Source organism: Petromyzon marinus, chromosome 13 (assembly GCF_048934315.1).
Source record: "Petromyzon marinus isolate PM22_M1 ecotype Great Lakes invasive population chromosome 13, UKy_Petmar_22M1.pri1.0, whole genome shotgun sequence".
NCBI classification, from domain to species: Eukaryota; Metazoa; Chordata; class Hyperoartia; order Petromyzontiformes; family Petromyzontidae; genus Petromyzon; species Petromyzon marinus.
This window is the reverse complement of record NC_133679.1, coordinates 2,360,879-2,385,152: the sequence shown is the minus strand read 5'-3', so window position 1 is coordinate 2,385,152 and position 24,274 is coordinate 2,360,879. Positions and strand designations below refer to the sequence as shown.

Sequence of the window (24,274 nt, the reverse complement as noted above, 5' to 3'; positions counted from 1 at the left end):
CTGATGGCCGATACACACGTTATTACGTGCCGCACAAAAAACCGTATCATCCGCTTACTCTGGACCCAGCCTGGAAGGCTGCGATTGATAAATTGGTGAACTTTTACTTGGGTGCGTGTGCGGCGAACCAATTGGTGTGCAACATGAAATGACCATCGTCATTAACCTGCCTCCATTCCTCCCTTAAAACAACCTGCATCTCTTCTCCCCTAGCCCATCATCACCATCCTGCTGCTGCTACTGCTACTCCCTGCCACCGCCCCACAGCTACAACCACACCTACAACAGCTCCTATCACCACCCCAACCCCTATCACCACCCCAACCCCTATCACCACCCCAACCCCTATCACCACCCCAACCCCTATCACCACCCCAACCCCTATCACCACCCCATCCCCTATCACTACCCAAACCCCTATCACTACCCCAACCCCTATCACTACCCCAACCCCTAACACTACCCCAACCCCTATCACTACACCAACCCCTATCACTACCCCAACCCCTATCACTACACCAACCCCTATCACTACCCCAACCCCTATCATTACCATAACCCCTATCACCACCCCAACCCCTATCACTACCCCCTATCACTACCCCAACCCCTATCACCACCTCAACCCCTATCACCACCCCAACCCCTATCACTACCCCAACCCCTATCACCACCCCAACCCCTATCGCCACCCCAACCCCTATCACTACCCCAACCCCTATCACTACCCCAACCCCTATCACCACCCCAACCCCTATCGCCACCCCAACCCCTATCACTACCCCAACCCCTATCACTACCCGCTATCACTACCCCAACCCCTATCACCACCCCAACCCCTATCGCCACCCCAACCCCTATCACTACCCCAAACCCTATCCCTACCCCAACCCCTATTGCTACCCCAACCCCTCTCACTACCCCAACCCCTATCACTACCCCAACCCCTATTGCCACCCCAACCCCTATCGCTACCCCTATCGCTACCCCAACCCCTATCTCCACCCCAACCCCTATCACCACCCCAACCCCTATCACTACCCCAACCCCTATCACTACCCCAACCCCTATCACTACCCCAACCCCGATCACTACCCCAACCCCGATCACTACCCCAACCCGTATCGCCACCCCAACCCCTATCACTACCCCAACCCCGATCACTACCCCAACCCCTATCACTACCCCAACCCGTATCGCCACCCCAACCCCTATCACTACCCCAACCCCTATCACTACCCCAGCCCCTATCACTACTCCAACCCCTGTCACCACCCCAACCCCTATCACTACCCCAACCCCTATCACCACCCCAACCCCTATCACTACCCCAACCCCTATCACTACCCCCAACCCCTATCACTACCCCAACCCCTGTCACCACCCCAACCCCTATCACTACCCCAACCCCTATCACTACCCCAACCCCTATCACTACCACCATCCCTATTGCTACCCCAACCCCCATCACTACCACTATCCCTATCACTTTCTCTACCACTACCCCAACCCCTATCACTACCCCAACCCCTATCACTACCCCAACCCCTATCACCACCCCAACCCCTATCACTACCCCAACCCCAATCACTACCACCATCCCTATTGCTACCCCAACCCCGATCACTACCACAATCCCTATCACTTTCTCTACCACTACCCCAACCCCTATCACGACCCCAACTTGTTTAATTCAAGTAATTTGTCTCAACTCGTATCTATTACAGGTCTGGAAAATGTTGCTTGTTGCTGGCCTATTTACACTTGTGGAAAATGGGCCTGTTTACGCTCAGCAACTCGTAAAACAAAATGGAATGCAAGCGTTAGTTCCTGAAGGATGGCGGCTCCGACGATTGTCACCGTTTGACGAGTTTTGTGATGTTGGCACAAACTTAAGGGACGGCGTGGCATCCGGGGCGTTGCCGGAATAATGCCGGCGTGGGGGCACGGCGCTCCGGGGACGAGAGAAACGGCGCCAACTCCGGTGCTACCGCTCCCTCGTCGTTGACACGCCGGCAGCGGCGGCGTTTGCCCGAAACACCCTCCCCCCCCCCACTGCTCCTCTGTCACGTGGAAAAAATGTTCAAGGAAAATCGCCAAATTTTCACACGAAGAAAAAAGTGACTCACATACAGTATATATATAAAAGCACAAGGTCTTGAGACTCGGCGAGGCTTTGCCTGAACGATGCTCGCGCTACGTTGCGTGCGTTGAGCAGGCGTCCGCAACGGCCTCGGGCCTGCGTGAAAAGAGCGAGGGGCTCTTTTCAACGTTGCCCTTCGAAGGCGAGTAAACAAAAAAAGAGACAAGTGTTGTTCCGTTTGCTGTTGGCAAAGTGCGGCACTTTGAGGCCTCGTGTTGAAGGCACGCTTGCCGAAAGGAATTTCCACCCGTCGTGGGCAAGAGCCTTCACGTGTAAGAGGGGGTGCTCCCCCCTCCCCCCCAACCTTTTTTGTTTTTTAATAAACCACGTTATCAAAAATATTTGTGTACACACGGCACCTTACACTGCCACCCGAACGAATGAAAGGCGGTAGTGCAAGTCTCGTTTCAGCAATTGTATATACCGTGACTAGGAGACTGCAGAGTCACATCCTGCTGTTTAATCAATTACAAAAAATTGCTCTTTTCACCGAGGCAGCAAATTTCACGAAAAGCGACAACAATGCAACTCTCCAGGCTCCTCCTCAAACACAACAACATCGACGCATGGACGCCGCACAGGGCGCACACGTTCTGCACAATCAGCACACCGAGAACCACCCTCCAAGGTCGCCTTCACGCAAAGCCCACCGCTGCGAGGAGTCACGGACTTTGGGCGAAGATGGTCAACTGACGAGCAAAACGCAACACCGAAGGCAAAAGGCGGCATTTCCCGTGTGACAAATACGCACTCGTCGATCGAGCGACCGATTCATCCGCTCGTGGATCCGCAGAGGGCTGCGCTCGCACGTGCTTGTCCCACGCAAAGTTCGCCAACGGCGCACGAACAGCAAGACATGCGGTTTTTTTTATTTCTTCCCCGACATCGGTGCCATTCTCTGGGCACGAGCGACCGGCGACAAAAAAAAAAGTTTGCGCATTTGTTGGAAGCGCGCGCCGGTTTGCGGTCGTGCGAATGTCCCGGGCGGAGAGACAAGGGCTGTTTGTGGCCGGCTTAGGCTGGGGGGGCTCCTTTGTCCGGTGGAAGGAGCTCCGGCTGAATTATTGATGCGTACAGGCGGTGAGCACATGCCCACGCGTGGGTAGGCTCTCGGCACACAAAACGAAACAGTTTTTTTATTATTATAACCAGGTAAGGCCCACTATCTGAGCTGTATTAAGCTCTTTTTCAGAAGCGATCTGGCAATCACAAATTATAGCTCATACCCAGTGGCTTCTGATGTGGAAATTTATGGCAGCCAAATTCTATAAACGCGTGATGTTAATTATAAATGTCGAGGGAAAAACTGGGGAAACCCGGAAAAAAATCAACCTGACCACCGGGAGAGAGAAAGAAAGAGACACGCAAACTCCAAATCTACAGGCGTCAGGATCGAACCCACAACCTCCTGTATACCAGGCGAGGGAGTTAACATCTCGCCACCGCGGCGCAAGCGTTGCTAGCAGAAAGCAATCATCTACGATTCGCGTTGTTCGTTCCTCACTTATGCTTTTCATCAGTTTTTTTTATATCAACGGCGCTATCAGCACACGGCCGACGACCAAATGACTGGGGAAAAGCGGCTGATCTTGGAAGCCAAGCAGGTTCGAGACTGGACGGTTCTTGGATGGGCCAACGTCATGCCGGTTGCTATAGGCTGCCGAGGAGTTGCATAACGGACAACGGAGGGCAGCGAAACTAAATTTGTTGCGATCGTTATCAGTTGCACAATGTGGGAATATCGTTCGCAGGTGCAGAAATGCAGGATGCCCCACCTGTGTTCAGGCATTTCTTTGCTGTCTGGCTTCAAGTCGTCCCCTTTCCATGCTGTGGGGATCTGTGGGACATTCCACGAGGGATCAAATCCACCCACACTGCCTGACGTCACCCACCACACCATCCCCACCCATCCTGTCCTGCATATACAACGCTCCCTCTCGCTCTCTAAACTTCAATATGCCCAAACGTCCGCTCAATGGGGGAACAAAAATATATATTTAACGACTCTTAATTACTCTTTGGTTCTTTCGGTAAAGTCACGTAGAAAGAAATCAAATAATAATAGAATACGACGTTTCGATTGGAACACAAGTAACCATCATTAGGTACAAATGAATGAGAAAACAAACGCAGTAAACTTGGAAATTGAATGCAGTACAACACAGACAGTCGGCCAACACAAGAGTCAACACCCCACCTGGTTGATTACATTCTTCCAAAGATTGCTAAATTTGAGAGTGTCTGTCTGTGTGCGATGTTTTGTCTCTCTCTCAAATTTAGCAATCTTTGGAAGAACGTAATAAACCAGGTGGGGTGTTGACTGTTGTGTTGGCCGACTGTGTTGTATTGCATTATATTTCCAAATTTACTAGGTTGGTTTTCTCATTCATTTGCACCTGATGATGGTTGCTTGTGTTGCAATCGAAACGTCGTATTCTATTATTATTTTATTTAATTTCTTTCTCCGTGACTTTACCGAAAGAACCAAAGAGTAATTCCTGCAGTCACGAAAGCTTCGAATCTAGTTTCACTCTTAATTGACCCGCTATTTTTTGGATAAGGTCACTCAAGACGCTATTTTACACCGTGTATGAATGACACGACTACAGTACTTGTACCTAATGTTCTAGCGTGTGGCTGGATTGAAAACTGTTTTTTGTGTGTTTAGTTTGTCGTCTCTTCCCCGCACCTACGAATAGCACAATTGGCTATGTACTGTGCAAAAGAAGTTGAACATACATACAAAGATCCCCCGTATAGCCTTTACGGGCTTGGGGCAAGTGCTGTTCGCGAGCACCTATGAAGGCCGGGTGGCCAACACCACACCCAGCCGCCTATGCCTCCTCAGTGACAATGTTTACCCACCACACTAGGTACTCATTTGAGGCTAAGTCGACCTAGGAGCGTCCCAGGACCGGTTCAGGCAAATCGTCACTGGCATGTTGGCCGTGAGCAGGAATCGAACTCGGGTCACCGGCTTCGTAGCGCAGCGCGCCAACCACTACACCAAACTACACTCGTGCACACTCCTCCAAAAATAATTAGAAAAAAAAGTTGCCGTTGAAAGATTTGATCAATGGAAGCTCATTAAAGGTGTGGAAAATGAAAAAAATTACATCAATGTTTTAGGAGGGTTGGACATGGAAATTGTCTGGTTGCACTTGAATTGTTTTACTGTCGAGCGTTATTAGTGTCGACGCAGCTCCGGAAGAAACAGTGAAGAGGCTTGTTACAACCCTTGGTTCACTGTCAGCGTGAGGAAAGTACATTTGTTAGAGCAATAAGGCCTGGGCTGTGGCCAAGAAACATGAAACTCTGCATTCAGCCGAAACTTTGAGATGATTCAAAACTAAGTCAACAAGACAAATTAGAGCGGTCAAATCAACGCGTTTCGAAGCTATAAGTTCACCACCGCCGGCACCATCTCTATCCACTGCTGAACGAAGACCTCCCCCCCCCTGCGCCGTCAGCATCCCTCGCTGGTCCTGCAACACCACCACGATCCATCCGACTGACTTCCTGCACAGCACACAGACTGATCCCATCGCTCGATCTTCACGGCGGGCTTATTCGTCCAGGGCACGTTCTCTCCCGCGGCTGCCATTCCGTGACCGCTCTCGCCCACAGTCTCATCACAACCGCTCTCGAGGTTGGTCCGGTTGCAAGGTCGAAGGGAGCAGCGTTCATCCCACAGCGGGTTCTACCGGCCAGCGTCAACAAAGGACACGCACGGCCCGAGCCTGGCCTGGCTCTCGCCAGTTTCAAGGCGGTCATGGAAAATTGGCACAGTTTCCAGATCAAAGCCTTACAATACAGCGTGAATTCATATAGTGCATAAATGCGGCCGCGCACGTATGCATGTATGTGTGTGTTTGAACTTCTTTTGCGCCGTACGTGGCCAACCCTGCGAATGGGGATGTCGGGAGGCCGTAGATAAGACAGCTCCAGTGAAGTCGAGTCGGGGTGTGACGCAGGCAGCTGTGGGTGCGCAGCTAACACAGATAAGGTGAGAGGAGCGAGGAACAGGTCCTGCAGGCAGCCACACCTCGACGTGAACACGGGAAACGATCGGCGATATTTCTATATATAGCACCGTCACCTATTGTGCAAGGCTGCGTAAAAACCCTCTGCATGCCATCCCTATTACGCGCTCTCTCTCTCTCTGATGCATTCACTGTTGCTTAAGCGTGGGGCGGGAGGGCGGGGGCAAAAGCTGCGATAGAAATGTCACAGGGAGATGCCCGAACGCTGGCGCTGGAGAGATAAAGGACTTCGTTTTTTTACATCGCGGGTCGCACTCCGCGCCTTGTTTGCTTTGACTCGACCGGTCAACACCCGAGCTGCGGCGACGTTTACAACCTGCCCTACCGCACAGCATCAATAATTAAACTGACAACTCGCCGCTCGTTTGTCAATCCACTGCTGGATAAAGGCCTCCCCCCAGCTCGTGGCCGTCGCTCATCAAGCGAGCCGGCGCGGTTTGATAAAACCGGAGCCCGTGACCGCTTCAGGTGTCACTCGTGCCTGGAATCAACCGTGGCCGGAAATAGAAACTCAGGTGGGAAGTTTCATAGCGTGGCACGCTAACCGCTATGGCCACGGCTCCCCCCAACCCAACAACAGCCTGTCAATGACAACGACGACGACGACGAATAACGATTGCCAGGGTGCGTTCCCGTCATGCGGCCCGTCAGGTGGTCTACGGCCACGCGCCACCACCAACCATCAGCATTCGCCCCGAGATCAAAGTCCCGTGAGACGCAGGCCCAATAAAGGTGCTCGTGAGCTTCGACGCACAGGGGGTTGACACCCCACGCTTGTGGCTGACGCCCGCCCGGCTCGAGCAGGGGCGGCCGCGTTCCCAGTCGAGGTGGGACGTGACGACGGAGCGGCAGCCAACGGAGGGAACGCTGCCCGACAAGAATCCGCCTACAGATGCGGAGGGAGCGCGACTGTTCATTCACTGAAACGCCGAAACTTCACCTGTTTTTATTTGCCGCGGTCATTGTTTTTTGTCCAAGGTAACTTAAAAAACAATGTTTTAGAAAGAGCTTGTTAGTTCGCCTGGGGGGTGGTTTAAAACTGGGTTTGAGCCAGGATTTGCTGGTTGATGACCTGGCACGGTACTGCCTGAGGCGAGTTACTTGACCATTCCATTATTATTATTGAGCTCGTTTACCCAGGAAAGCCTCGCCGAGTCTCAAGACTGTTTTTCAAGAGGGTCCTGCCAAGTTTTCACACTCGGGACGATGGTGTTGCTGCTGCTGCGTGGTCCCAGTGGAGAAATTTCCACTAATTTTTAAGCATCGGGATGTTTTAGGCCAATATCAATTACTGTACATTGTGTTAGCTATCAGAGGAAACCAGAAGTCGAGGAGAATTTTTATTTATTTTACCAGGTAAGGCCCACTGAGATATTCAGCTCTTTTTCAGAAGCAACCTGGCTATCACAGATGATAGCTCAACCAAGTGGCTTATCGCATGAAAATGTATAGCAGCCAAATACTCTAAAGGCACGTTTCTAAATGTGGAAGGGAAAACCGGAGGATCTGGAGAAAAATCCACGCGACCACGGGCAGAGAGACACACAAACTCCAAATATACAACAGGCGTCAGGGTCGGGATCGAACCCACGACCTCCTGCATTGGAGGCGAGGTAGTTAACATCTCGCCTCAGTGGCGCCATTTGCATGCTGAACCGGGGGGAGGGGAGAACATATAAACTGTACAAATGGAGGTGCCCGAGTCGGGAATCGAACCCAGGCCCTTCTTACGACGAGGAACGAGCCTACGATGGCCCCACCATGGGGCCCTCCAAATGTCTACCGTCAGCAGAGATAATAATGGGGTCTGGCATAGCCTCGGCGCTCTCTGACATCCAATAACATTCTCAAGTCCAACATCGCTGAAAAGCACTTTAACAGAGTTTAACACTCTCGTCAAAATAAAAAAAAACACAAAAAACCGGAAAAGTTTTGCCCAACGGGCCCTTCTTGACAGCACATAAACAAACGTTGTGCTACCGTTTCTGTGCAATGTTTAACGGTAATTTCCTCAAGTGTTGCCAGTTATAGATTTTTTTTTATTTAAAGCAAAGGATGTTGACGAATGTGTTGATTTTTGTCATTGTTGTCAACCGTGCTCGTGCACCCGCTGCCAACGCAGCATCACCAAATAAATTTAATTTAGATTGCTTAGCATCCATTGCCAATGCTGAGCTTTGAGTGCCCCATATATTTTAGATTGGCACAGCCGAGGGTAACCGGCTGGTATTACCCACAATTACTTTCCCAAACACGCCGAGTAACCAACAACAGTGGGCAGATGTGTACACGGCGGCGCTGCAGGCACTAACACAATGATGTGGGGGGAGCGCGGAGGTCTCTTTCCCCTCGCTTGAGGCATGTGCAGCAGTCCACTTTTTGTCAATCCGCTGCTCGACGAGGGCCAGAATAAATCGCCGCGATTCTCTCCGCCAAGCCTCACGGGTCACGGAGAGAGCCGGCCCGGCGGCCGCTGTCAACATTCCTGTGGGGGCCTTAACGGAGCAGCAGCAGTAGCAGCATCGGCGGCGGCAGTTTGGTATTAACCCATGCTTCCTCTGCCCGGTCCCTGCGCGACTCATGACAGTAAACGACTGTGGGCAGCGGCTCGCACGGGACACACAAAGTCCGCTTTGTAAGGCACCCGCCACCCACAACCGCACCCACCCACGACCACAGTGACACACGCGCACGCAAAGGTGTCACGCGCAGCGTGACTTCTTGGTGTTGCAGTAAAATGCGAGTTTGGTTTTAACGGTCATACTTTTCTAAGAAATGTAAAGCTCCTGGTTTGAACGCTTTTGTGAGTATTGACGCACTGTTGGTAGGTTTTGCCACGTGATCTTTTCCCCACGTTGTCAAGCATTATGAATATCCTTCCAGGGGCGGTCTGTGCCGCTGCCTGGGCGTGCGTGCCCCGTTTAACGCAGAGGCACTCCGGGAGGTACCGCCTACGGGCGCACGGCATTCACGGGAACCGTCTTCGTCAGAGCTCCCTCCGTCAACAGGAAGCGCAAGCAAGAGGGCAGCCAATTGTCACCCCCATCACCAATCGAAGCGCGGAGTTGTTTCTCTTTATGTCAACGCACTGGGATACTTGTGTTGGCGACCACATCGAATGATGCCCCTTCGATTTGACCGTGGGATTCCAACCTCACTATCTTCAAAGGGTCGCGCAGGGGCACGTTGCCCATGTTGGCATTCGGCAGCGATGAACGCTGCGCGTCTAATTTGTGCACGAACAGACGCGTGGTTTTCACGCCAACCTAACAGGACGGCGAGCGCCTCTGGATCAGACGCATCGTGGGGTTTTAGGGCTCAATGTTTGTTATCGCCGACTCGAAGTTTTTGTTGTTGTTGCAAAATCCACGCCGAGCGGCCTCGTAATTTGTGTGCGCGCGCGTGTGCGTGCGTGTGTTTACACTAATTATGAAAATCCGGGGCACCTTGCGGCCTTTACAATCCCCATGCCTTGACGCAACGCTGTAATGGGAATGCAGATTTGCCAGCAAGCCGGCTCGTCAATGTTATGATTGCGCTCTGTTTAAAAATCAGACAAATTAGGGGCAGGGGTTGGAGTTGTGCCCTAAAACTCCAGCCATCTGGTGCCCCTCCCCACACCCCCCGCCCCTCCTCCAGCCCCGCCCCTTCTCCCCGCCCCCACAAATAGAAACTCGGTGCATCCACAAGGGAGGACACCCCCACCCCGAAAGGTTTGAAAAACCGTTGCCCAAAATACACGCGACTCACGATTATCGACTGAATCCATCTCATTCCGTGCGTCGCGTTCACACTCTACGCATCCCCCCTCTGTGTGGCACCTATGTCAGTCACCCGAATTAACTAAAAGTAAATGAGGTTAGCCACTTGCGTTGGCTTGGGGTGCTTTGGCAGCCGTCAACATGGGCTCCCCCTCTTCAGGTCTTGAACCTTGGAACAAACACCATGACAACAACCACGCCACCGGAGGGGCATTGCGGCTGTCCTTGTGTTTTTCTCCGATGAAGGGGTTTCGCACTGCGGTGTGTACAGCATTCTATGCTGAATGCATCAAGGCGCCTCTCGTCGACTACGGTACAAAATGGCAACGTAAGGCAAGGGCGGGCGGGGTAGGTCACCGTCCGTGAGTAATCTGGTTTGGAAAAACAATGGGATATGGCAGCAGCGGACGGAGGGGGTTGAAGGAGGAATGGGTGGAGCATGATATAACCAGAAACTAAACTATGAATTCTTTTTAATTTTAACAGGTAAGGCCCACTGACACTGGCGGAGCCAGTGGGGGGGGGGGGGGGGGGTGGCATGTGCCCCCTCAAGGATCCGATCGAAATCCCTAATTTCCATCGGATCATTGGGGTTTATTAGTAATAAATCGGCCATTTGCGATCCCCAGTGCCACTGTGTAACATATTATTACGTACCAGGGACTCTATGAGATGATAGGACAATAGTCTGAGTCCATAATTGTCAATAAGTAACGGCAAAGCAGTTATAAGTGACTCAGAATTGTGCGCAGTTGCGTATACAGTCCACGACTTCCCTGAAGGCATCAACACCTTCAGCGAGCGCGATGCCGATCACACAACGCGGTTCGAATTCGACCCTCGATCGATGGCTGCGCCATCGCCGCACACGCGTCAAATAAAAAGCAAGGGACAAGTCCTTACTTCCCACCAACTCCTTACTTACTAACAATTCCTTACTTACTAACAACTCCTCTAACATTTTTCATTGCTGGAGGGGTTGCCCCCCCCCCCCCTGAAAATCCTGGCTCCGTCATTGCCCACTGAGCTATAGAAGCGACCTGGCTATTACAAATGATAGCTCAGCGAAATGGCTAAACGTGTGGAAATTTATCGCAGCCAAATCCTCTAAACGCATTTTTCTAAATGTGGAGGGAAAAACCGGAGGACCTGGAGAAAAATCCACACGACCACTGGGAAAAGAGAGACATGCAAAATGCAAATATACAGGTGTCATGATTGGGATCGAACCCACATCCTCCTGGAAACCAGGTGAAAGAGTTAACATCTTGCCACAATGGCACCCCCACCAGAGTACAGCCATACCGTGGGTTTTCTTATCAACTAATTGGTGACTAAAACCATCAGAACTTGCCATGGCAGAGGACCCAAATCACAGTCGCAAAGGTTGGGGATTCACATTCCAGTTGGGGGTAACTCAGCCCTTCCTCCCTCGAGGGTCGATAACATTACAACCAATTTTTTATAAGTCAACAGTGGTTACGCTAAAGAGTCGACCGGCTTCCCGCTGCAGTAATGTGGGGATTACCACCACTGCCTCTGGGGCTGTGTCAAACGACATCGAGATCACCCACGCTCGCGGAGAACGAATGCACGTTGGCACTGGCTGAAAATTACTTTATTAAACGATATCTTCCTTTCGGCCAGAGTAGGCTCGATTGTACACACCGTATCATCGTCATCATCATTACGATGATGAGAAACTCGGAGGCGACAAAGGCCAAGTTGCGCCCACCGCAGCGTCCACGCTGTCGCCGTGTTGCAAGGAGGAGGCCTCCTGCAAGGCCAGGCCGGCGTCGCAGCAGAATCGACGGAGCCCCGAGAGAGTCCCTCGGCCGGATGGCCGCACGGTGCCGCGACGGAGACGGTCAAAATCCGCTCTTCACCCCGATGGATACGGATAAGGCGCAACGTGGCCAAACGGAAGGGCACGTCTTTGAACGTGACCGACGGATGTTCGACTCCCTCTCACGGCCAACACCAGTGACGAATAGCTGAACCGTTCCCTGGGCCTCCTCCCCTAGGTCAACTCAGTCTCAAATGAGTACATGGTGCAGTGTGTAAAAATCGCCACTGGGGAGACAAAGGCGGCCGGGCGTGGTGTTGGCCACCTACCCCCTCGTGTGCCATCCCGGCTTTCATAGGTCCTACTCGTTAACAGCTCCTGCCCCAACAGTCTGTTAAGGCTATACGGGGGATCTTTATCTTTGCAACTCCCCAACAATGAGACACGAGGCCCTGTTCGCAGCAGTTTAACACGGGGGACGCATGGGGGGGGGGAGCAAAATGTGTACACAAATCCCAACGTGAGATCGCACCGCGAGTGAACGAGCGCGGAGACCGTTCACGGTCGCAGTGCTGTTGAGTAAATTCGTGCCGTACCAAAGTGCCATTTATCAGACGTGTGGCTACCGTGAGCGGCTCGCCTTAATGTGGCAAGGGCCAATTGAGGTGTCAACAGTCGTTTGATAGAAATGGCACACGTCACCGCGAGCGTCTGCCCCAATGTACGCTTGCTGTGTAGTTGTGCAAAACAGAAAAGCTTCATTAAGTTACAATTACAATAATGATGAGAATGTATGTGTGGTGAAACCCTGGCGATGTTCTTTCCATTGCCCCATTTTGTCTTGTTAGGTTTGCACAAAATCCCCATTGGCCCAGGCTACATTTTGCTGCTTACAAGCGTCCACCTAACAAAACGTCTTTAACCCCGTGCATGAATCGTTTCAAAATTCCTTACCTGCCACACATTTTCCGCCTCTTTCCCGAACTGGGACATTTGTCAAAAGCACGACATCCGCTCCGACGTGGCACGTTGCTGTCCAGCGTTCACGCGCAATGACCGTCGCGCCGTGACTCACAACTCCCTCTGCATCCCCATGTTGCCGCCGCGGTGGCGAGATGTTAACTACCTCGCCTGGTATGCAGGATGTCGAGGGTTCTATTCCGACCCTGACGCCTGTTGTATTTTTGGAGTTTTGTTCTCCCCGTGGTTGCGTGGGTTTCTCTCCGGGTCCTCCGTTTTTTTTCCTCCACGTTTAGAATCAACATCACGCATTTAGAGTATTTGGCTGATATCGATTTCCACGTGATGATAAGCCTGCTTCTGAAAAAGAGCGACATAGCTCAGTGGGCCTTATCTGGTAAAATTAAAATAGTTCAATCTCTTAAAAAAACGTTTATAGTTTTGTTGCCCAGCTTCTCTTAATCAAATATTCCTTGAATCTCCACGCGCGATGTGCAAGGTTCTGTCGCTTCAGACGCCTCCAGAAAGTGTAACACTCTTTAGAGCAAATGCTACAATACCCTGCATCATCACAGCTTTTAAAACAGTTAGCTTGCACGCGTGCCAATTCAGCGAATCACCGTGTGAAGGGTGGAAAGGAAAAGTGAAGTGTAAGACGCAGTGTGATTTAATTAACCGCCCCAGTGGTGGCATGTACTTTAAATAAAGTGGTCGGCAATGGTACAGGTTCACGATGAGTTCAGCTTCACGAAGCCGTTCACCCATTCCGGGGCACGCCCCTGGGGGTAATTGTGACCCTTGCAACGGCCTTCTATGACAACAGAGCAAAGGACACCTTGACTAGTCTGCGTGAAACAGGCCGGGGCACGCACGCTGTCCACCCCGCCACTCTCATTGCAAATTCAAAATCCACATCCTTTTGCTTACCCAGGTGAGACACTGAAGGCCTGCATGACTGCACGCCGCAATGTGCTGACGCAAGGAGCTGTGGACAATCGCTTTTACAACACACGGAAGCGAGTTTTCAGACTTGTCGTTTAACGCTACAAATCGCTGGCCTGTGATGTCACAGCGTCTTTGAGACCCACTTTACAGCCGATGACGAGCTTTGGTTCTTCAACTCAGATATGACCCACGCTATCTGGTCCTAACTGTGGCATCCCGGCTACCCGTCATTGAATCCGTACCTTCGTCAACAGCACAAGACGCCTTCAACTCATTTCTATAAAGAATGTGGTTTGCGTTGTTCGTGTTGTTGTTGTTTTCTCTTGCCCACCCTTTCGCCCCTCCTCCATTACCCCAGTATAAGAGGCGATTGCGTGTGTTCTTATACAAGGCAGTGGTCGCGCAATGGTTAGCTCTGCGCCACGAACCTGGCGACCCAGATTCGATTCCTGCTCAAGGTCAACACCAGTGACAATTATCTGAACCTCCCCTGAGTCGACTCGGCCTCAAATAAGTACCTGGTGCATTGTGTAAACATCAACACCGGGGAGACTAAGGCGGCCGGGCCTGGTTCTGGCCACCCACCCTCTCGTGTGCTGTGCTGGCCTTCATAGGTGCTCGCTAACAGCAGCACTTGCCCCAACAGTCTGTTCAGACTATATGGGGAGTGTTTCGTCTTTGCGTTCCTGTACAAGGTAGCGGTAGCACAAAGGTTACCGCACTGCGCTACGAACCCAGTGACCCCCCCCCCCCCTCGGCTCAATTCCTGCTCACGGTCAACACCAGAACCGGTCCTGGGCCTCCCCTAGGTCGATTCCGTCTCAAATGAGCACCTGGTGCCGGTGTCAACATCGCCCACTAGAGAGACAAAGGCGGCCGGGCGTGGTGCTGGCCACCTCCCCCCCTCCCCGTGTGCCGTGTCGTCCTTCATAGGTGCTCGCCAACAGCACTTGCTCTGACAGTCTGTTAGAGGCTATACGGGGGATCTTTGTCTTTGTTCCTGTACGAGCCTGTGCCAGTGTCGTCGTGTGTCGTGGCAGTGGCTACAAAAATCCCTGCGACCTGCACTCAGCCGCTCAATTCGACGCCAAAGGGAGGGGGACGCGAGACTTGTCCCTGGGCTTTCCCCAAAGTTGACTTAGCCGTACATCACAACCTGGGCACGGTGTGTAAATAACATCGGGCGCCTCCGCCCTGGAGACAAAAGATGGCCAACCGCGGTGCTGGTCACAACACCTCTTCGTGTGCCATGCCAACCCTCAAGTAAGGGCTTGCTAACAGCACTTCAATCCCTGCTGCCTGCCAGTAGGGCCGTGGTGTATGAGCGCAATACAGTCAACTTTATAACAGAGGTTGAGAAACAGTGTTGGCAGCGATGGAGAAACCTTACCGCCCCCCTTATCAAAAAATAAGTCCTTTGCAGATAGCGCACTGGGGAGTGGTGCACAAGCAGAAATAACAAACAAAAGACACGCGTCAATAACACAGTGGCCTTGAATGATTATTTTTTTTAAATATCGAATATGTGACGTTTTAGGCAATGACCCTTCTAAACAGCCCACAGATCGTCACGCCCTCGTTTTTCACCTGTGCACGACACCTTGACATGTTGTTAGATGGTAAATGAACTGAAACCGTTCCTGCTGTTGGAAATAAAATAAAAACCTGAATCACTATCTTAACAAGGGGTTAACATCGGACGACTGTCGCTGGACCACTACAAACCATCCCTTTTTCATAATGTAGTCTTTTCATTCACCATCAGCTTAAAATATTTCCTCCAAGCACAATTCCTCCCCCCTTCCACCCACCTTTGCACGAACAGAGGCGTCACTACCAAAACATTATCTTACGTTCGTTTGCAAGACAGTCTTCATGACGAGGGGTGTTAGTGATGCCCTGTCCACGTGGGCACGCACGCCCTACGTCTCTGCAGGAAGGCTGCTGTTCCCTCATATCCCGGTCCTCAGAAAAAAGCAGCGCAACTCGACACCTCAAAAAACATCACGGCTCAGCAGTCTGCGGGGAAGCACGGATAACATCGACAGAGCGCCTCCCCGGAGAGACCGCGTACAGATCAGAGAAAATTAATTACGCCGCGCGGCGCTGCTGCATCGCTTTATATTTTGTGTTCCTCCACTCCTTCTTTTGACCCTGTAAAGCCTTTGACAGCAACTCTGCTGCTGATGCTGCAAGGAGGCCACGGAGACGGAGAAAATCGGCGAGTCACAGTCGAAGGCCAAAGCCGTTCCGAACCGCGCGGCCCCAAGGCCACTCGTGTTCTACCGAAAGAGAATTTCACGCAACGCGACGCTGCAGCAGCGAATGACCTCGCGCCGTCTGGAGAGCGGGAGGGGGTGACCTAATCACAACACGTGTCTATACCGTCCTTTAATTGCCCGGCAAAGCTGAGCCTCGGGACTCTTTTCGCAGGAGGGCCCTGCAGGCAAATGCCTGACCTACTTCGTACAGTGAGTGTATGGCACCCGGAGAAAAACCCACACGCAAAAGGGCGGGCGGACACCAAAGAATCCACGTAGGCTTTCGCGGCCAATATCATCCATCCATCATATAAGTTTTATGGCTGTCCGCCTGATGATGCTCGTTGTAATTATTGTCGAAACGTCGTACTCAGATTGTATGTGTTGTGGATTTGTTCTCCAACACACTGGTGTACTGCTGTACTAGTAACGAATTGGCATGTTCTGTTTACGTGACGAAATTGGCTGTGTCGGGTGGTGGCGGATTTAAGGACACTTTTAGATTTACACGATCTAACCCAACAAATCTGTATTATGGACCAAATAATCAATTTCCATACCGCCAGTGCCGGGAAGTGTCGCAGCCGAAGCCAACAGCACCCCTGCTATTCCTGGGCAGTCTCCCACTTAAGCGATGACCAGGCCCCAAAGTATCGCTCAGCTTCCCACGATTTGACAAGATCACAGAATAGCACTTAATAATACAGAAGTGTATTTTATTTATATAGGGAAGGCTTTCCTGAGTCTCAAGACTCTTCTACAGGAGGGCACTGCTCTGGGATGTTTGGCCAATGCTATTCGCTAATGTTTGGTTATATGGGAGGAAACCGGAGGACCCCAGAGCCTATGAGTCTCGACAGCTCAAAGAGTGGCATGCTCACGTCTCCAATCAGCACATATTGCCATTGCTTCGCGTACAGTGCCACTGTATTCTAGCGCACTGCAGGGGTTATGCTAAACAGCGCTGTATTAATAACAAGGCACGCGCGCTCTCAAAGGCCTTCGTTAAGGCAGACGTTCCGTCGGATTCCCTACGCAACGTAATAGGGGCAAATAAACTTGTTTTGCAAGCCAAGTTCGTTGCGTTTCAGGTCCCGTCAAATGTTCACAATTTTCACCGCTACTGCCTTATAATGATGGAGGTGATGATGATGATGATTATTGTTAATTATTATCATCATAACATCACATCTACGCCGTGCCACCAGCAAAACAAGAGACAAACGCGCAAATCATTGTTGGGTATAATAGAGGTTTTTTTGGGGGGGTTAGAGCACTTAAATATATAAATGTGTCGTTAAAACCCGACACCACCCGAGACAGCCAACTAGTAAGGGTTGTCACGTAAACAGAACGTGACCAATTCGTCACCAGTACAGCACACCGGTGTGTTGGAGAGCCAAGCCACAACATTTACTCGGATTGTAAATGTTGTGGCTTGGCTCTCCAACACACCGATGTGCTGTACTGCTGTACTCGTGACGAATTGACAAGTTCTGTTTACGTGACAACCCTTACTAGTTGGCTGTGTCGGGTGGTGGCGGGTTTTAACGACACATTGAAATATTTACGCCATCTAACCCCAAAAAAACCTCTAATATGGATGATATTGGTCGCGAAAGCTTACAAATGGCGGTCAGTGGCAGAATGTAAAAAACCCCAAAGCAACTGCCTGTTTCTCACAGCCAGATGTATTGAACATTAACAATGGCACGGAACATTTTTTTTTGGCTCTACACAAAAGAGCAAGGTTGCTGGGGCCACATTGCTCGAAGCGGGTTTGCCCTTCTCACAACGCTGGCTGTAGGGGGCGACCATTCCTATCCTTGGCGACATAAACAGAATGGCATCTCTGGCCATGCCCAGTAAGCTCGCGGGGACAAAAGCGTGACAGATGTGGACCAAAGTCCCCCCCCACCTCCCCCCCTGCTCCGCTCAAATAAATTACTGAACGAGAGATCGCAGTCGCGGATTTGCTTACGATGGACATTTCTGCCATTAAAATAACCCGATGGGTACCGAGCGAACTTTATTCACGGGCTTTTCGTGAGTTTTCTAGGAGAGCAAGACACGTGGAATGTTCCCCCATTTAATTTATCTACACACAAGACAGGCAGGCAGATGGTCATGTAAACAAAAACAAATGCACGATAGGTAAAGCAACATAAATTAAAGTTCTCAAATTAAAAAAACAAACTCAGCGCAAAGTGATTTAATCAGCTGACGGATCACGGTTAGGAGTCCCTAAATCCCGCTCCAGCCGGAGGTGGAAAGGCGTCCTTCGAGTGGACTTCTAAAGCTTCGCACGTAAACTCATCGCACGCGCAAGAAGAGCCGCTTTTTCAGTTGTTCATGAAAACTGCGTGCACGCTCTCGCGCCCGTGTTGCACGGAGGCTAACGGCGCAACAACAACAACAAAAAACCCCACTGAACGAAAGGCGAGGGAATTCTTTGTTTAGAAAACGATCGAAACCGAGACGGAGCGAGGACAAATTGCGCTCGTTTAACACGTGGATGAATATTGCGCTCGATTGAAAAATCGCGCCTCTGAAGCGGGACAATCCTATTCAAGTCGGCCCCTCGGCCCCCCAGCTATGGAACTAAAGGATTGGGAAGCGGCTGGGTGCAAAGGCGTCACAAGCAGCGTCGAGCCGACACGGACGTCACCTCGGCCGTCACGTGCGCACGGTCACAGGTCGTCACGCGCACTCGGCCCCCTGCCTTGCCGCAACGACACTAAAGTGAAGCTAATCTATATATTTATTTATTTTTATTTCACCAGGTAAGGCCCACTGAGCACTGTAGCTCTTTGTCAGACAAGCGACCTGGCTATCGCAAATGATAGCTCAACGAAGTGGCTTATCACGTGGAAATTTACAGCAGGCCAAATATCCTAAACGCACGTCGATTCTAAATGTGTGTGTGGGGGGGGTGGGGGGGGGGGAAACCGGAAGGCACCGAGAAAAATCCACGCGACCACGGGGAGAGAGACACCGCAAACTCCAAATATACAACAGGCATCACAGTTGCCATCAAACCTACGACCTCCTGTACACCAGGCGACGTCGTTCACAGCTCGCCACCAACGCAGGCGGTGAACTTGTACATAACAGCAGACGGATATGAGCACGATTCATATAAGCACGGTTCTGATATAAAAAAAACTGCATCACGTTATGTGCAGGCTAACGTGATAAGCCACTTCGTTGAGCTATCATTTGTGGCCAGGTTGCGTCTGAAAAAGAGCTATAGAGCTCAGTGGACCTTATCTGATAAAATAAAACAATGTTTACAGCTTTAACTTCGGATACAAGCACACTACTTCAATAGCTGTCAATCCATACAGTTTACCTGTATTCGTGTAACAGGGAAATTCAATTTTCAGGTCCATATGGCGTGCAGCCGTTTCAACACAGGCAAAAAAAGTGTTTTTGTCTATTTGTTTGTGTTTCTCCCTTGTGATGGGACTTTAGTAGGATGAACGTTGAGATTTATAAGGGCACGGGGTGACTAATAAGGTCTGAATTGGTTTGTCAAAAAGGTAGGCACTGATAAGGTATGTACTTCAGATATAAGCACAGCTTGGCCTATCTCCAAAGGGGTGTGCCTGATAACAGCATCTGCTCATTTTAACCACGAGGGCTTTGGTGACAAATATTATTCATGACCAAAATTATTTTGGGTTAGATCGCGTAAATGTAAACGCGTCACCCGACAGTCAACTTAGGAAGGCTTCTCACGTGAACGAGAACTTGCCAACTCGCTACTACCTCAGCACATCCGTTGCGTGTTCAAGAGCAGATGCACAACATTTACAATCGAGCGCCTTCTGTTCACGTGACGAACCTTACCGATTGCCTGCGTCGGGTTGAGGCGGGTTGTACGACACATTGACACTCGCGCGACCTCTAACCCGACGACGACGACGACAAACAACGCAATCGTGAGCGGCGTCTTCTGCTCTGCCAGTCGCAGATTGCGACGCGGGGCGACCGACTCGCTCGACGCGCAGCTCAATTTGAGGGCAGTCCAAAAGCCGTGACGGAACCTTGAAGGATTTCGGAACCTTGAAGAATTTTTGAACTTTGAGGATTTCAGAACCTTGAATCACAACCTTTAAGGATTTCGGAAACCTTGAGGATTTCGGAACCTTGAAGGATTTCGGAACCTTGAACGATTTCACAACCTTGAAGGATTTCGGAACCTTGAAGGATTTTTGAACTTTGAGGATTTCAGAACCTTGAAGAATTTCGCAACCTTGAAGGATTTCGGAACCTTGAAGGATTTCAGACCTAGCCCCACGACTTCACTCGAGTCGCTGTATAGCGACGCACTGTACAGCTGTCTTGCCAATCCACTGCTGGATGACGGGCCTCCCTCATTTTGGCTCAGATACTGCTATGCAGCGCAGCTCGGCCACGGTGGATGAATAATAAATAAATAGCGATGTCTCGCTCCCCGACCCTAGCAGTGGGGTGAATTTGTCCAGATTCAAGGACACCGTTCATTTAAGAATCAGTTATTTTTTATGTTCTCATTATAACTGCTCGATTTGCATTAAAAAAAAACCTCTCTCTCATTTGTTTAGAGCCTTGTTTGCTCCGCCAGGCTAAGTGCAATGCCAGCAGATGATTTGTGTATCATTAGCGTGCGATATGCATAAACATGAAACAAATATTGAATTTTTTGGATGCAATAAGTCATCTATAATAAGCCATAACAATCAATATTCATTGATGAACAGATGCGTCTTTATACACCCCTCATAAACAAGCACACGCTAATGAAGCATGGCAGTGTTTATTTTGCAAGGGATGAAGTACACGTACAGAGTATCTGCCATACTCTATCCACTGCTGGATGAAGGCTCCCTCCCCCCCCCACGCCATAGCCATGCCTAATGATTCAGTGCTGCTCCCATTCATGTCACTCCTGCACGTGAATTGATCTCATCGCTCAATCTTCGTGGTGGTCATCTTCCCCAGAACGGCATTTTCCTCTCCTTTGGCTGCCATTCCATCACCAGTCTCGTCCATGGGCCACCATCAGCCCGAGTGATGTGTCCTGCCTAAGCCATATTAATTGTCAATGTTGTCAATAACCGTACAAAAAAATTCAATTGGAAAACGGAATACACATTTCCATGCCAAGAATTCTCAATTAAAATATTAAAAACCGCAGCGTATATTTAAAAGCAAGAAATAATCGTGGCGTTAATACTGTACGCCATCGTGAACGCACTGTGACCTGGGTTTGATTTCCGCACACGCCTAACATTGGTGCCAATCTATATCCCAACCGATCCTGACCAGCAACCAGGAATGACCAGTGCAGTGAAGTAGGGTCAAATATTACCCGTGACTGGCAAAATGGCTTTAAGGGGGCCTTAATCCATGAGTGGCTTGACAAAGAGCTTAACACAGAACACTGTATCAGTACAGGTCACAGCATATACTTTCCCCGGTCCGTCTAATAATTATACCGGTATAGATCACAACGACTATGGTCTGCAGAGAGAGGAATAATTGTAAGAAAGCATACTGAGCATCCATTGCAAAACAAATACCACGCATATTTTGAATTTGATAACGAAACGACGGTTGTACAGGCATGCTTACTAGATTCCTCGGAAAGCTATCTGCATACTCGGCAGTACATTCACATTTGAATGTGGAGTCTTTTGAGAGGCAAGGAGTTACACGCTTGGATGCCGGTCAAGTACGCAGTCAGCAGCAATATTATTGGCAAGCTTTTAAAATAGTAGTTGTAGTAATAATAATAACAACAAGCACCGCGGTGTGTAGAGGCACCTTCACTGGCACGACACTTATCCTTACCCCAGCACAGTTTGAGTTTACAAGATAAATATTCAGTTCCCATTGAGTTTAAGTCTTACCACTGCTTTACAGATGTGAATTATACGGGTTAAAAAAATGTTGAAGGCATCGAAGGCATGCGACCGAATACAGCACCCTGCTGTAATACAGCATTTTACTGCTTTAGTTAATATACTTTGGTATTTTCATAACATTAATTCATTCGTGTTGCTTTCCACGGTTAGGATTACAGATTGTCGCTTTGAAAAGGAGCAAAGTATTGCTATATTGCCCCTGGAAATATTATGTCCATCCAACTGCAGACGTCCGGTGACAAAATAATTCCACGCTCCTAGGTCAGTTACTACAAAACTTCCCACACAGCTTAGCAATATGCCAGTGCCCAGGTGTGTAGAACGTTTGGGCAAGAATGGCAACAAAGTGCTTTCAAAAAGAATGCGTCTCTAAATTTTGATTTAAAGCTTTCGTGACTGCAGGGATTCATGTTCTTGGTTATTTCGGTATTTTATTGTTTCCCTTCTACGTGACTTTACCGAAAGAACCAAGAATGCGTCTTTAATTAGACTTTTGCTCCATACCAGAACGATAATCACGTGGGTAACATTTGTGTACAAATTGGTGAAAGCTCACGCATGCCTGTCAGACACGTATATATAGCCTACGAGGATTCCCCACACAAAGCACGGGACCTTTAAATCGACTGGCTTGCCAGCTTGCTCAAAAAATACATTGTTCCCGCATACGCCTTTACAAGGCCCTTTATTAAGTCAGAGGTGCTCAGTTACAGCCCTCGCAAGTTGTGTGCAGGCCCCCAGGCTTCGCAGAGCCGACTCAACACGGGGCGAATCCCTGTGCAGACCGGAAGGAGGGGGACTTCAGATATCCAGAAAGGGTTACGCAGTGAGAGATACACACGCGGAAGGTCAACGGAGCACGGTCACGCAGCACGGCTGCACTAACCGTTCACTCCTGGGGCCACATGCGGCAATAAGTGGGTCTCTGTGAATAACAAAACACGGGGACAGAGGAGGACGGTGTGAAATCAACAAGAGATGCAGGGGGATAACGCGCACACGGAGAGACACACAGACACGGACACATTGTGCAGAAAGACACAGGGTGAAGTATGTAAAGACGCAGATAGACAAACAGTTAGAAGACACACACAGGGGGCCACAGGGACAGGAGGTACACGAAGACATTCACATGGACACAGGAGAGAGAGAGAGAAGCAGACACTTCTAGAGAAACACAGAAACAGTGAGACAAAGAGAGATGGACGGAGAGTGATGCAGAGATAGTAAGGCAGACACACACACAGACAGACAGAAACACATACAGAGGCTGACACAGCAGCACAGAGACACCTCTCATCCCACAAAAACACAACCAGGCTTCATCCTCCCGATAATCTCAACCCCGCTATCCATTTCCAACCCCGAGTACAAAGTCAGAATCTCATAAGGCATTCGACTTTGTGCTAACACGTGCAGTAAATATGAATACACTACTGTGTATAAACATCACCAATGTCAAAATATTTGAGTTTTTTTTTTTAATTGATTATATTTCGGTTACTCTACAGCACCTTTTGTCTATGAAATGTCACAGGTCTGGTCTCTAACCTGGGCAACGCCACACTGGCAACAAGGCTACGCGTGTCGGCCCTTCCTCACTTGCCGCGTTCGGGCCACGACGCACCGTGTGTGGATTGAAAAGTGGGCCCAGATGCCCCGTGCTAAACAAAGCTCATCTCCCTCTAGCAGTCGTGAGCCGCCACTAGAAATTCTACGTTCCGATGGCAGGGGGCCCATTCCATCCAAGAAAATAACTCGCTGGGGACTTCACCACCGAGTGGCAAAGCCTTGGGAAAGTGGCGATGACGGTGGTAATGATAGGGTTGAGTCTACCACAGCTGGGATTCGAATTAGTAACCACATCATTTGTCAGACCTACTGCTCCCAGGCAGGTTGCATTCTGTTCCTACTCAAATATACAACCTTACAGAGCGTAACACCTCTTATCTGTAGCCCCGATATCTGGCGCTCTACTCACGTCTTGCGACACCAACAGATTTAGGATCTATCTAATTCTCTGTGGATCGGCACTCATGTTTATCCGTAATTTAGTTGCAAACGTGAATGTAAAATGTACTTTATTGATAATAACGGGTCCCATTACCCATAGTGCCTGTGGATAACAGGGAGGACAATGACAGTGAGATATTAAATTAATCGTATTAATTATAAACGGGTGATGGTGAAGACAACGATGATGACGGTCATGATACGACCAAGATAATTCCCTGAACAGACATCCAAGTAAACCTGCAACGTTGGGCCATCACTGGTATTTGGTTGGAACCTTTGAACCAACTTTGGACCAAAGTTGGCACAACATTGTCCTAACTAACTAATGTTTACTGGGATTGGAGCAACAACTGAAGCTGCTCCAGTCTTCCTATTTTCCGCGCGTTCATCTTGCTTACTTATAAACCACGGATAACTGAATCTCATCTGCCCCTAATGCACCAAAAT

General features: G+C 50.0%; 1 protein-coding gene across 5 annotated transcripts in view; it reads right to left on the bottom strand.

The window, feature by feature from the left end:
* MYO5A (myosin VA) overlaps positions 1–24,274 on the bottom strand; it is a 124,121-nt gene that overhangs the window by 94,575 nt on the left and 5,272 nt on the right. Inside the window, exon 1 of one of the 5 annotated variants that reach the window (XM_076066712.1) lies at positions 2,895–3,330. The exons of the other annotated variants lie outside the window; for them this stretch is intronic. Coding sequence (XP_075922827.1) covers positions 2,895–2,918 — 24 coding nt within the window. The 5' untranslated portion in view covers positions 2,919–3,330. Of the gene's footprint in view, positions 1–2,894; positions 3,331–24,274 lie in introns of those variants that run through there. 5 annotated transcript variants of the gene reach the window in all.